The sequence below is a fragment of the Pelobates fuscus genome, chromosome 3 (assembly GCF_036172605.1).
Source record: "Pelobates fuscus isolate aPelFus1 chromosome 3, aPelFus1.pri, whole genome shotgun sequence".
Classification (NCBI taxonomy): domain Eukaryota; kingdom Metazoa; phylum Chordata; class Amphibia; order Anura; family Pelobatidae; genus Pelobates; species Pelobates fuscus.
This window is the reverse complement of record NC_086319.1, coordinates 300,383,255-300,398,075: the sequence shown is the minus strand read 5'-3', so window position 1 is coordinate 300,398,075 and position 14,821 is coordinate 300,383,255. Positions and strand designations below refer to the sequence as shown.

The 14,821-nt window shown below is 38.0% G+C and overlaps 1 protein-coding gene across 1 annotated transcript in view; it reads right to left on the bottom strand.

Moving 5' to 3' along the window:
• LOC134601785 (uncharacterized) overlaps window positions 1-14,429 on the bottom strand; it is a 36,465-nt gene extending 22,036 nt beyond the window's left edge. The window contains exons 1-5 of the mRNA XM_063446285.1: window positions 14,258-14,429; window positions 13,460-14,131; window positions 4,286-6,018; window positions 3,896-4,069; window positions 2,859-3,173 (exon numbers count right to left, since the gene is read on the bottom strand). Coding sequence (XP_063302355.1) covers window positions 2,859-3,173; window positions 3,896-4,069; window positions 4,286-6,018; window positions 13,460-14,131; window positions 14,258-14,429 — 3,066 coding nt within the window. The remainder of the gene's footprint in view (window positions 1-2,858; window positions 3,174-3,895; window positions 4,070-4,285; window positions 6,019-13,459; window positions 14,132-14,257) is intronic.
• Window positions 14,430-14,821: the final 392 nt, after the last annotated feature.

Genomic DNA, 14,821 nt, shown 5'->3' with positions numbered 1-14,821 from the left:
GATCTTCAGAAGTCCCAGAAGAACGGTCTCAATAGGTTTATGCTTTGTTTGTAGCATGCTAATCTTCTGAACAAACTTGCAATGAATCAAATAACCTGTATACAGTTTTACAAACATTAATGGATAATTGCCCTCTCTTCAAAGGATGCTGCGTGTCATAGACTAATGCAGCATCCTTTGTACATCCTAGTACATTTCTTGCTACGTGCTTCTGAAAGATATCATGGAAGATGAGAATTGCTGCTGATAATCACTTTTCATCCTCACTGTAGAGTGTATTGGCTCAATAAAAAATTCTATTACACTTACGGTTGTCTTGGTAATTATACCAAGGATCAATTGAAAGGTACGGCTCTTTTATATATCAATGAACTGTTTCCATAAATATTATGGAAAATTCTACAGAGCAGTTTTCAAGTAAGACAATTCTCTCCAGCTGACCACATCGTTTTATTCTTCCTCGGGCTATATTGTGCTCTATTTTTCTATGTTTCTTTAAGTTATGGATTACCACAACGTCCGCTTAGCTTCTTACAAAATAACATTTAGAAATGGGTTGTTGTTTTGAAAAAAATACTTAAACAGGGAAATCTCATATGACTTTTAAGATAGTGCAACCATAAATCATTGAACATAACTCCATACACAGCCTTTCAATATTAGTGAGTATAAAGCCCAAAGAACGAGCTTGAGCATGGCTGGTGGGGGGGGATCAAAGATATTCCTTAATGGCCCTGTAATTGGCTATACTCAGCATTTCCCCACCCTGGCCAAAGTAAGGGGGTGGCGGGTGGGAATACATTTTATGGTTTTGTAAATTAAACAAAAAATGCTGAGAAAGTCTATTGTGAAACTTTTAACATATAATCCAATGTATCAAATGCTTACGTTAATATGTGTTTGTTCTGAAAATGCATTAATTAAAGAAATACAATATAAAAAAATGCACAATATTAAATAGTCATTACTGCTATTGCTATTACTATGGAGTTTAGCTAACTTGAGAATTCTGGCACAGTAGCTGTTAGTATATCAGTTTTATACAACCATTTCCAAATTTAAGGCTACTACAGCAATACATAAGTATTACACTTTTCTTCAGTTGTTTGAAGTATACATTAAATTGTGGCTGTCAGGGGGCAAGATCATGCAATATGTCTTTAAATACAACTTCATTCACAGAAAGTTGTGAAATCCAAACACAAAAATCAATATTTTACTATTATCTTGTTTAATATTTGGCCAATTATTATGTTGGAAAATACCAATGTGCTAAACGTGAATTGATTCCTGTTTGTCCCTGATTTAAAGGGACACTATAGGCCCTAAAACATATTTAGCCTAATTGAGCGGTTTTGGTGTATAGAGTATGCCCCTGCAGCCCAACAGTTTAATTCACTGTCATTTAGGAGGTAAATTACAGAGATGGAACTACCCTGAACTACGTTGAGGGGACCCATCCGGTAGTCCGTGCACTTAGGGCCACCTGATGATAATGTATGTAGAGAGGCCCAGTCAGCACAGGGCCGGTGCAAGGATTTTTGGGTACATAGGCGAAGATGCATTTTTCCGCCCCCCCCTCCTCTAAAATTAACATCTTCACCTATGTGCCTCCTAACCAACCCCTTCCTCTTCCCTGTCCCTTAGTGTTCCTCTCCCCTCCCCCCTCTTTTCCCTGTCCCTTGGTGTTTCTCTCCCCTCCCCTCTCTGTCCCTTGGTGCACCCCTGTTGTGCCTAATCATTAAATTCATGAAGCACCAATATCCAAAAAGTAATAATCAATACCTAATAAGGTTTATAGTGATATTGGCGGGCACACAACCCAGTTCGGATAGAGTACATTGAGTTATAGGAAAGAAAAATCACACAGAGACCAAGTTGAATATAAGAATTCACACTACACTTTATTATCCACAAAGGGATCTAAGCAAAGTAAGTTTTACTCTCATTTAAGTAGTTGCATGCATTTACTTCAAACAGCTTAGTATCTAGATATATCAGCTTAAGTATACATCACCATTAGAGAAGCTTGGTTGTCTCCTTGCCACACATGACTGGGGAGAACTCAGGCAGTCACTCGGAGAGACCCTCTCTTCTGGGAACAGCAGAAACCAGTAACACGCGTCCGCATTACAGGTGGGTAGTTCTCCAAGTGAGCGCAAGATTCCCTTAGTCTTATATACCTGTCTTCAAGGACAGACAGTAGTTCCTTATCAGTGCAGCCCAGCAAAAGACCTTGATACAAGCAGCTGGATGGACCTGGCAGTTGGCCAGACTGTTCAGGACCACCAGAACTTGTGCCAAGTCTTGTGCGGTTAATTATCGCTTATCTAAGTAATTGTGGCCTTCAAGCCTGCATCTAGTAATATGTGCTATGTGTGCTTATATGCTTACCGGTGCCATCTTAACTATCTATAAATGTCTGAGTTGCTCAATAGTGATCAATCATACTTAATTAATATGAAATATTATTATCACATTCCATCCCTTGATCACATTTACACATACCATTCAGGTTATCAGCAGGGGGAAAACCCATTTACCCACTGATTCCCATTATGCTCCAGTCACACCTGGAACCGATTCAAACCTAATTAAAACTCTTCTAGCGCTACACTATGACTTATTTTTTAAGCTAGCAAAGCTTTGAATGCAGAAAACTGTAATTTTGTAGCACAGATAAATACAAAGTATAATAAAAACACACCATGCAATACCTTATATTATTTTCAACCCAAGCCCTCCTATCCAGGAGTATTTTGTAGCATTAGCTAACCAGTGTATAATAGTGTAGGTTCTCTTTGTGCTCTGCTGATTTGCACAACTTTCCCAATATTGGGTAAGCTCTTAGAGCTTACAGGTGTATACAGTATGCGGCAGCCAAAGGGCGTTGTAGATTCTAACGTTAACAAATCAAATGATTCATTTGGTAACTTAATATAGGTCATTGACTCAGTTTCATTGTGGCTAAAATAGCCTTCTCCATAGAGGTTGGCTCTCATGTTTGGACAGTTAATGGTCAGGCAGGTTACTCTTATTTCGATCTCTTTCCATCTCATCTCTGCGGAATCCCTCTGGTCCCAACCTCCAATCTCATTGTTGGTATCTGAGCCGACCAAAGGGTGTAGAGTAAGCACGGTCATCACAATAACAGCCGGACCAATGAGCTTCGCCTGTAAAGATGCAACTCATTTTACTCTCTCAAATAACATTTGCCCGAAGGCACATATTCCCATTTATCATGACCTGACTTGGAAAGTATCACGGTATTGTCATTGCCTGTTGCAATAATATCTGCTGGTTCTGGGGGACCTTTCTCTGTCCTCACCCAGACTTTGGCCCCTGGATTTAGGTTAGTAGAGCCAAATCCCTTATCTCCTCTTACTGTTTGTAAGGTGGGGGCTGTTCCTTTGTGTACCTGTCCCTGGTAAATGGGGATGATAACCAATTGGGCTATTCTGTCCCCTTCTTGCACTAGCAAGTCTTGTGGTCCCTGATTTAACAAAAGGACCTTTATTTCTCCCTGGTAATCAGCGTCTATAACCCCTCCCATTACATGTATCCCTTTAAGGGCGAGGCTAGACCTGGGTGCAATTAGTCCAAAGTGTCCCGGAGGTATCTGTATTCCTATACCTGTGGGGAACATCTGAACTTGCCCTGTTTTAAGTCTTTCTTCCTTTCTGGCTCGCAAGTCTATTCCTGCAGCCTCTGGGGTAGCCCTGTATGGTGCCAAGGCTCCCTCCTCTGTTTCCCAATATGTGATGGTGTTAGTTGCTACATATGGTTTAGCTTGTATATTGGGTGCGATCATTCTAGTGAGGGGGGTGTCATGATCTGAGAGTGGCCTATTGTTTAAGATGTTCACAGCTGTAGGCAAGTTATCTCTCTATTTGACCATTGTCCCTTCACCAAGTTTTCTCAATTGTTGTTTCAACAACCCATTCATCCTTTCAATCAGACCAGCTGCTTGAGGATAATAAGGTATGTGAAATATCCATTCAACATTGTTTTCATTACAAAAATCTTGTACCAATTTTCCTTTAAAGTGGCTTCCATTGTCACTCTGAATCTGTAATGGAAGACCATAGTACTGTATCATGGTTTCCAACATTTTGATAGTATTTATTTGGGTTGCCCTCTTGCAAGGGTGAACCAATAAATACCCTGAATATGTATCCACAGCCGTGCATACGTATTGGCAATTTTTACTCATAGGAAGCGGACCTATGTAATCCACCTGCCATATTTGCCCTGGTGCTTTACCTCTTTTTATTTGACCTCGTACCATCCCTGGTACATGTCTATTCTGCTCATGCTGACACACTGGACATTGCAGAATTACTGTTTTAATTAAATCAAGTGGCACTAAAATGCCTCGCTGTTGTGCCCACCTGTGAGTGGCTTTCTCTCCCAAGTGTCCACATTTCTGATGGGCCCAAGTAGCCAATCCCAAAAGTGAGTTCGAATTTTCAACAGACGCCTCTGAGATCTTGGCTTTCTCGTCTGCAACAGAGTTAAACAGACGATCCAATGAGTCAGTATTGCAGTGAGCATCAACATGAAAGACTGTTACCTCATTTTGATGTACCATCTCCCATATCTGCTCCCACAAATCTTTTCCCCAGACTTCCTTTGAATGAATCATGAACTGATGAGACTGCCATGTAGGCAACCACGTGGCCAGTCCATTGGCAACAGACCAGGAATCTGTGTATATATGACAACTTCCAGGCATCTCTTGTTTCAAAGCCTGAAAGACTGCATATAACTGCATATAACTCATAACTGCATACTGGCTACTTTTTCCTGTTCCTGTTGTAGTCAGAATTTTCTTGGTTTCTGGATTGTAAGACACTGCTTTCCATTGTCTTTCATTACCAATGTATTTTGCTGAACCATCAGTAAACCAAGCATGCTTTGCTTGATCTTGTGTTAGTTGCGCAAAAGACTTTCCCCACTTTACTGGAGATTCCCCTGGCTTGTCTGCGTCTGGCAGATAACCAGGTTCTTGTATCGGCGCATCTGCAATTTTCTCATGTAGTACAGCCGTACCACTATTTCCTGTTTTAGCTCTATCCTGTATGTACCACTTCCATTTTATGATACTGGACTCTTGTGCATGACCTATCCTATGTGTCTTAGGGGAACTAAGTACCCATTGCATGATAGGTATCTCTGGGCGTAAGAACACAGTATGTCCTACTGTCATCTGTTCAGTATCTACCAATGCCCAATAACAGGCCAAGAGCTGTCTCTCAAAGGGTGTGTACCTCTCTCCTGCCTCAGGTAACTTCCTTGTCCAGAAACCAAGGGGAACCTTAGTCCTTCCTTGTTTCTGCCAAAGGCTCCAATTAGCCCATTGCTGATTTACTGATACATTTAAGTCTATGTCTCCATCTTGTATGGGCCATAGATCAAGGGCTTGTTGGATAGCCTGTTTAGCTCCCTCAAATGCATTCTGTTGTTCATCTCCCCATTCAAAATCAAGTTTTTTCCTGGTTACTTTGTACAAAGGGGAGAGTAACTGACTCAGGTGTGGTATGTGTTGTCTCAAGAAACCAAAGAGACCTATAAAGCTTTGAGCTTGTTTCTTGCTTTTGGGAGTTTGAAACTCTAGCACTTTTTGCTTAGCTTTTGGAAGGATTTCTCTGTGTCCTTTGTTCCACTGTATTCCTAAGAATTTTACTGTTTGAGCGGGTCCCTGTATTTCAGTGGGATTTATCTCCCACCCTTTGCTCTTCATGTGATCCATGATCTCTTCAAGAATCTGCTGACACTGTTCTTCACACTGTCCCTGAATCATAATGTCATCTATATAATGGGATATTTTCACCTCTGACGGTATTTTTACCCCATCAAGATGTTCTGCCACCAGCCGATGACAGATGGTGGGACTATGCAAGTATCCCTGTGGCAACCTGGTGAATGTGTATTGCCTCCCTAACCATGTGAAAGCAAACTGCTCTTGATTTTCTTCAGCTATTGGAATAGTGAAGAAGGCATTAGCCAAATCTATAGTGAACAAACAAAAGTGGAAACCACCCAGAATACGTATAGATATATAAAAATTAAATTGAAAAATGGGACAACCTGATATGGGTCAGCTGTCCTTTGGATCAAATCTATGAAAGAATTGAAATAGCTTGCATAGAGTAAAAAAGTATATTTAAATGGTGAAATATAAGTGAGATAGGAAATGCACTCACAAACGAACGATAATTCAGGCCTTTTACCCTCTCAGGGGTTATGTGATGAGTGTAGATATCCTCCAACACGATATATGTAAATGTAGAAAGTGTAAAAAATGCAATATAGTGAAGTATGTTTAGAAAGGTACAAAATCACATTTATTCATTGCACTTACAAGATAGTAGTTTAAAAAGGCATCTCTCCATATACATATGGAACTCCTAGTGGTGGTAGTGTAGTGTCCACAGTGGAGGTCCAAAATTGATAGAAGGATTACAGGATTCAAAACAAGTAAATAAAAACAATTTAAAAGTTCAAATAATATCCGGTTAATATCCAACGCGTTTCGTCCTTTCAGATGTCGGACTTCTTCAGGGATAACCTTGGGTCCATCTCGGATGGTTTTTATACCGTCGTGGGCAATTTTCGGAATCCTATACACATGAAGAAAGCTTGCGTTCCACTAATGGAACGCACTAATCGGGCGCGAAATCCATAGTGTTTTCCAAAACAGTTCCGGGTTGTAGTGCGCATGCGCGTGAGAACGCGCATGCGTCAACTAGAGAACACAGCTGCCTAGAGGGGACAAAAGACAGAGAACGGCGAAAAAAACGCCTGAGCAAAATAGTCACGTCTGTTTTATACCCTAGAGTACACAAATTATAGAACTCTAGGTATAGTGGTATAGCTATAGTTCCATATTATTTTGCATGTATCTTATTTCCAATGCCACCAATATATATATGGATATTTATAGGAGCTGATATATATAGCTATATTTAGAGATTTTAAGAGAATTTTTTTAAGAGAATTTTACTTAATTGGAAATTTGGCTTAATATATGTAGTGCTGTTAAAGGCACACTCACCCTCATATAAATGCCATTAAAGGCACATTCACCTTTATATAAATGAAGTTCACATATTGCTAGAAAGATACAGAGTGAATGGAGTTGGATCTTGGAATAATATATGTAGATCAAGGATTAGAAATACAAAAACCATAAAAATTATAAATATAAATATGGTGATATTGTAGTGATGTTACATTAAACTCATATTACAAGAAGATAAATACCTGGAAAGTATTTTGAAATTATAAAGTTACATAAAAATATTTACATAAACAATATATACATTTTCATAGACATCCCCCAAAGAGATCGCATGAAGAAAACTTGATTAGATAAGGCCTTGTAGATCAATTTCTTGATTGAGTCCAAGGTTTAAAGTTTTTAAATTAAAAATCCACAGAGCTTCTTTTCTAACTAGCTCCTGTAGCCTCTCCACCCTAATTGGACTGAATCTATTCCAAAAACCTGTAGGGTGTTCCAGGAAAATAAAGGACATGAATTGCAGTGTTTTGGTACACTGTGATCAATTTTATTTTTACGTATATTGTTGTAATGTTCTAATATTCGGGTGTGTAATTTTCTGGATGTGCGGCCCACATATTGGGCCCCACAGCCACATTGTAGTAAATAGATTACAAAAGAAGAAGAACAATGAATATGATTTTTTATTTTGTATGTTTTTTTCGTATATGTACCTATGAAGTCATGAATTTTCCTTTTTAAATGAGTACATGTAGAACAATGACCACAGCTGTAAAACCCTTGTATTTGGACCTTTAGAAAGTTGTTACTGGTAGGGGTAATAGGTAATAGGCTAGGTGCCAGTTTATTCTTTAGATTGTTTGATTTTTTATAAATTACCGTAGGGCGGTCTGGTAATATATCTTTTAAGATCTCATCTCTTTTTAGGATGTACCAATGTTTTTTGAGGATTTTTTCCACCTGTCTTGCTTGAGAGTTATATTGTGTGACAAACGCAAATTCAAATTTGTTGTTCCTGTTGATATTCTTACATTTATCTCCATTTTTGTCTTTATTTTTATTACTCCATTTAAATCTGTCTTTTAATTTTTGTTTGGCAGTTAAAGGTTCTAGACCTTCCTTATCTTTATTGATCAGAAATAGTGATCTGTCAGAATTTAGTATTTCAGTTTTAGAGATTTCCATTTTTTGAATGTTATACCCTTTCTCTGCATATCTCTGTTGAATAATTTTGGACTGTTCCAGAAACGTATCATCCTCTGTACAATTCCTTCTAAGCCGGGTAAATTGGCTCTTAGGAATATTGGAGAGCCAGGAAGGTAATGAGTACTGGAATATTCTATTGCTGTATTGCAATCAGTGGGCTTAAAATATGTCTTGGTTTTTAGCTGGTTGTTTTCTACGTATATAGTTAAATCCAAGAAATTAATACTAGAACTACTGGATACTGAAGTAAATTTCAAATTATATTCGTTATTGTTAACTTGTACCAAAAAAGAATTAAGGCCCTCCAGAGGTCCATCCCAGATGATCAGAACATCATCGATGAAGCGCCGCCACAGGACAAAACCACCCCCATCCTGATCCGCCTACTTGATGTGTTGACGTTCCCAATGGGACACATACAAGTTGGCGAAGCTGGGGGCAAATTTAGTACCCATGGCGACGCCGCATCGCTGGAGAAAAAACTGTCCGTTGAACCAGAAAAAGTTCTTGGTGAGTACGAATTGAATACAACTCACCAAAAACTCAATCTGGGAATCTTCTAAAACTTGTTGTGATTTTAGGGTATCTTGAATACAAGAAATCCCCTTAGCATGGGGAATGTTAGAGTATAAAGCTGTAATGTCTGCTGTGGCTAGAAGGTAGGAAGGTTTCCAATCTATAGATTGTAGATCCTGTAAAATGTGTTTGGTGTCTTTAATAAAGGTATTGTGTAATGGGACATACAGTTGTAAAAATAAATCCACATACTCTGATAAATTACATGTCAAAGAATTAATTCCGCTAATTATAGGGCGGCCAGGGGGGTTTTTTGTATTCTTGTGGATTTTTGGCAAAAAATAAAAAACTGCCACTTTGCAGTTCGGATTATAGATGTATTTAAATTCATCTGAGTTGATAATCTGTTGATCTAAACCTGTAGATAACAGTGTATTTAATTCTGCCAAGAATCCAGAAGAAGGGTTTTTGTCCAAAATTTGGTATGTGTTAACATCGTGCAAAATATTATAAGCTTCCTGTAAATAATACGATTTGTTCATAATAACAATCCCCCCTCCCTTGTCTGCTTCTTTTATAACCAAATTGTGGTTTTCCGTGAGGGTAGTTAATGCTAATTTTTCTTTCTTTGTAAGATTTGGCTTAAATTTGCTATCCGCAATTTTATTTAAATCTTCTTGTACCAAGTCATTAAAGACTTCCAAGAATTTCCCTTTAGCTGCCCATGGGAAAAAATTAGATTCCAAAATTTAAAATCTCCCACAAAGAAAAGACCGCACCTGGAGGTGGAGGAGGAGGATCCTCCACTCCACCTCTCTTACAGACAGAACTAAATCATCTTGAGGGCATTTTTAATTTATCTGATACATCCCTCACACCACAAGAATTATCACTACTCAAGAAGGGCCTAAATTTTGCTCCATCCTCAAGGAGTAATCCCTTCAATCTTTACCTAGATAACCAAAAAATTTTAAGAAAACTAACATTAAAAAGATTCTTTAAAAGTAAGGAAATGAATAGGACTGAACCAGAACCAAATGTAAACACACCAATAGATTCTAGCAAAGAAAATGAGGCCCCCAATACGGAGTTGAAAATTATTCACACTACTCTAAAACCCAAATCTAATTTTTTCCCATGGGCAGCTAAAGGGAAATTCTTGGAAGTCTTTAATGACTTGGTACAAGAAGATTTAAATAAAATTGCGGATAGCAAATTTAAGCCAAATCTTACAAAGAAAGAAAAATTAGCATTAACTACCCTCACGGAAAACCACAATTTGGTTATAAAAGAAGCAGACAAGGGAGGGGGGATTGTTATTATGAACAAATCGTATTATTTACAGGAAGCTTATAATATTTTGCACGATGTTAACACATACCAAATTTTGGACAAAAACCCTTCTTCTGGATTCTTGGCAGAATTAAATACACTGTTATCTACAGGTTTAGATCAACAGATTATCAACTCAGATGAATTTAAATACATCTATAATCCGAACTGCAAAGTGGCAGTTTTTTATTTTTTGCCAAAAATCCACAAGAATACAAAAAACCCCCCTGGCCGCCCTATAATTAGCGGAATTAATTCTTTGACATGTAATTTATCAGAGTGTGTGGATTTATTTTTACAACCGTATGTCCCATTACACAATACCTTTATTAAAGACACCAAACACATTTTACAGGATCTACAATCTATAGATTGGAAACCTTCCTACCTTCTAGCCACAGCAGACATTACAGCTTTATACTCTAACATTCCCCATGCTAAGGGGATTTCTTGTATTCAAGATACCCTAAAATCACAACAAGTTTTAGAAGATTCCCAGATTGAGTTTTTGGTGAGTTGTATTCAATTCGTACTCACCAAGAACTTTTTCTGGTTCAACGGACAGTTTTTTCTCCAGCGATGCGGCGTCGCCATGGGTACTAAATTTGCCCCCAGCTTCGCCAACTTGTATGTGTCCCATTGGGAACGTCAACACATCAAGTTGGCGGATCAGGATGGGGGTGGTTTGGTCCTGTGGCGGCGCTTCATCGATGATGTTCTGATCATCTGGGATGGACCTCTGGAGGGCCTTAATTCTTTTTTGGTACAAGTTAACAATAACGAATATAATTTGAAATTTACTTCAGTATCCAGTAGTTCTAGTATTAATTTCTTGGATTTAACTATATACGTAGAAAACAACCAGCTAAAAACCAAGACATATTTTAAGCCCACTGATTGCAATACAGCAATAGAATATTCCAGTACTCATTACCCTTCCTGGCTCTCCAATATTCCTAAGAGCCAATTTACCCGGCTTAGAAGGAATTGTACAGAGGATGATACGTTTCTGGAACAGTCCAAAATTATTCAACAGAGATATGCAGAGAAAGGGTATAACATTCAAAAAATGGAAATCTCTAAAACTGAAATACTAAATTCTGACAGATCACTATTTCTGATCAATAAAGATAAGGAAGGTCTAGAACCTTTAACTGCCAAACAAAAATTAAAAGACAGATTTAAATGGAGTAATAAAAATAAAGACAAAAATGGAGATAAATGTAAGAATATCAACAGGAACAACAAATTTGAATTTGTGTTTGTCACACAATATAACTCTCAAGCAAGACAGGTGGAAAAAATCCTCAAAAAACATTGGTACATCCTAAAAAGAGATGAGATCTTAAAAGATATATTACCAGACCGCCCTACGGTAATTTATAAAAAATCAAACAATCTAAAGAATAAACTGGCACCTAGCCTATTACCTATTACCCCTACCAGTAACAACTTTCTAAAGGTCCAAATACAAGGGTTTTACAGCTGTGGTCATTGTTCTACATGTACTCATTTAAAAAGGAAAATTCATGACTTCATAGGTACATATACGAAAAAAACATACAAAATAAAAAATCATATTCATTGTTCTTCTTCTTTTGTAATCTATTTACTACAATGTGGCTGTGGGGCCCAATATGTGGGCCGCACATCCAGAAAATTACACACCCGAATATTAGAACATTACAACAATATACGTAAAAATAAAATTGATCACAGTGTACCAAAACACTGCAATTCATGTCCTTTATTTTCCTGGAACACCCTACAGGTTTTTGGAATAGATTCAGTCCAATTAGGGTGGAGAGGTGGAGATAGGCTACAGGAGCTAGTTAGAAAAGAAGCTCTGTGAATTTTTAATTTAAAAACTTTAAACCTTGGACTCAATCAAGAAATTGATCTACAAGGCCTTATCTAATCAAGTTTTCTTCATGCGATCTCTTTGGGGGATGTCTATGAAAATGTATATATTGTTTATGTAAATATTTTTATGTAACTTTATAATTTCAAAATACTTTCCAGGTATTTATCTTCTTGTAATATGAGTTTAATGTAACATCACTACAATATCACCATATTTATATTTATAATTTTTATGGTTTTTGTATTTCTAATCCTTGATCTACATATATTATTCCAAGATCCAACTCCATTCACTCTGTATCTTTCTAGCAATATGTGAACTTCATTTATATAAAGGTGAATGTGCCTTTAATGGCATTTATATGAGGGTGAGTGTGCCTTTAACAGCACTACATATATTAAGCCAAATTTCCAATTAAGTAAAATTCTCTTAAAAAAATTCTCTTAAAATCTCTAAATATAGCTATATATATCAGCTCCTATAAATATCCATATATATATTGGTGGCATTGGAAATAAGATACATGCAAAATAATATGGAACTATAGCTATACCACTATACCTAGAGTTCTATAATTTGTGTACTCTAGGGTATAAAACAGACGTGACTATTTTGCTCAGGCGTTTTTTTCGCCGTTCTCTGTCTTTTGTCCCCTCTAGGCAGCGGTGTTCTCTAGTTGACGCATGCGCGTTCTCACGCGCATGCGCACTACAACCCGGAACTGTTTTGGAAAACACTATGGATTTCGCGCCCGATTAGTGCGTTCCATTAGTGGAACGCAAGCTTTCTTCATGTGTATAGGATTCCGAAAATTGCCCACGACGGTATAAAAACCATCCGAGATGGACCCAAGGTTATCCCTGAAGAAGTCCGACATCTGAAAGGACGAAACGCGTTGGATATTAACCGGATATTATTTGAACTTTTAAATTGTTTTTATTTACTTGTTTTGAATCCTGTAATCCTTCTATCAATTTTGGACCTCCACTGTGGACACTACACTACCACCACTAGGAGTTCCATATGTATATGGAGAGATGCCTTTTTAAACTACTATCTTGTAAGTGCAATGAATAAATGTGATTTTGTACCTTTCTAAACATACTTCACTATATTGCATTTTTTACACTTTCTACATTTACATATATCGTGTTGGAGGATATCTACACTCATCACATAACCCCTGAGAGGGTAAAAGGCCTGAATTATCGTTCGTTTGTGAGTGCATTTCCTATCTCACTTATATTTCACCATTTAAATATACTTTTTTACGCTATGCAAGCTATTTCAATTCTTTCATAGATTTGATCCAAAGGACAGCTGACCCATATCAGGTTGTCCCATTTTTCAATTTAATTTTTATATATCTATACGTATTCTGGGTGGTTTCCACTTTTGTTTGTTCACTATATATTTCTATAGGTGATTGTGAAGTTCACCTGGGGCTACCCACAGTATACGTGTATATCTTTAGTGTATATACTTTATTTTTGTTGTTATATTAGCCAAATCTATAACTGCATACCAGATCCCTGGATGCTTCTGTATATTTTCTATAAGAGTGACGGTGTCTGGGACAGCAGCAGTCAGTGGAGGTGTGTGTTTGTTCAATTCTCTGTAGTCTACTGTCATTCTCCATGTATGGTCTGTTTTACGTATTGGCCACACGGGATTGTTCCAAGCAGTAGTGACCCCTCGTAGGACCCCAGCTTTTAATAAGTCGTCTATGGTTTCTCCAATTTCTTTGTGGCCTCCTGGGATCCTGTACTGCTTAATATGTACTACTTTAGTAGCGGGTGGTAGTTGCACTGGGGGCATTAACAATTTTCCTACCACCACTGGTCTGGCTGATATATAGGGTTTAGTTCCAAAACTGTAACAGCCATCCCCCAAATGTAAGGTCAATCCTTTAAGGATATCAATTCCAATTATGTATTCGGGTATGGGGACAATTAAAACCGAATACTTCTTTTTTGGCAACTGTCCAATTTTCAGTTCTACCCAGGTCTGGACTGCTTCTGTCCTCTTACCTCCCAGACCTGTGATTACATAGGGTAATCCAGCAAATTTCTTAGGGTTACCATGAATTAAAGTGGCTTCGGCTCCAGTGTCCACAAGGGCAGTAACCCTTTCAACATTTTTATTTTTCCAGTAAATTTCAACTTTTACATGGGGTCTATGGTCTTTTACTGAAAAGTCAACTGGAGCCTGCCTCACTAGTCAATTCCTATCGTCTAGGTCTGTCAAATCCAAGTCTCCCAGGTCGGGCAATTCCCTGTGTGCATACTCGTCAAGTGTTTTAAGTATTACCCAACCTCTTTTCTGCCACTTATCTTTTGGAAACTTTTTCAGACAAGCAAGAAGGTTAGTAGGCATGTCAATTTCACTTTTTTCACATTCACAATCACATTTACCAGCTGAACGGGCCCATTCACTGGCAATGGATGCATATGGCTCATCTTCCCATCCGGGAATGTTTGTAAACATTGTGCAAAGTTCTTATGGTTTATTCAGAATAAACTTGCACTCCTTGGGGATGTGTGTACTATGTGTTTTATTTAATTTCACTTGAATATGTACTAATCCAGACACCTAGTGTCTGGCTTATTGTTTTATTCTTCACTCAATAAACTTGCACTCCTTGGGGATGTGTGTTCTATGTGTTTTATTTAATTTCACTTGAATATGTACTAATCCAGACACCTAGTGTCTGGCTTATTGTTTTATGCTTCACTCAAGCCCGCCCAAATGACTAATTTGGCTGCAGGTTTGCGCTTCCCGATCACACTGGCTTTCTACACACTCTGTAAAGTGCATAGGGGCGTCTATGATCGAGCCAACAGTCTCGCACTTTCAGGAACAGCCGTTTCATTCACTTC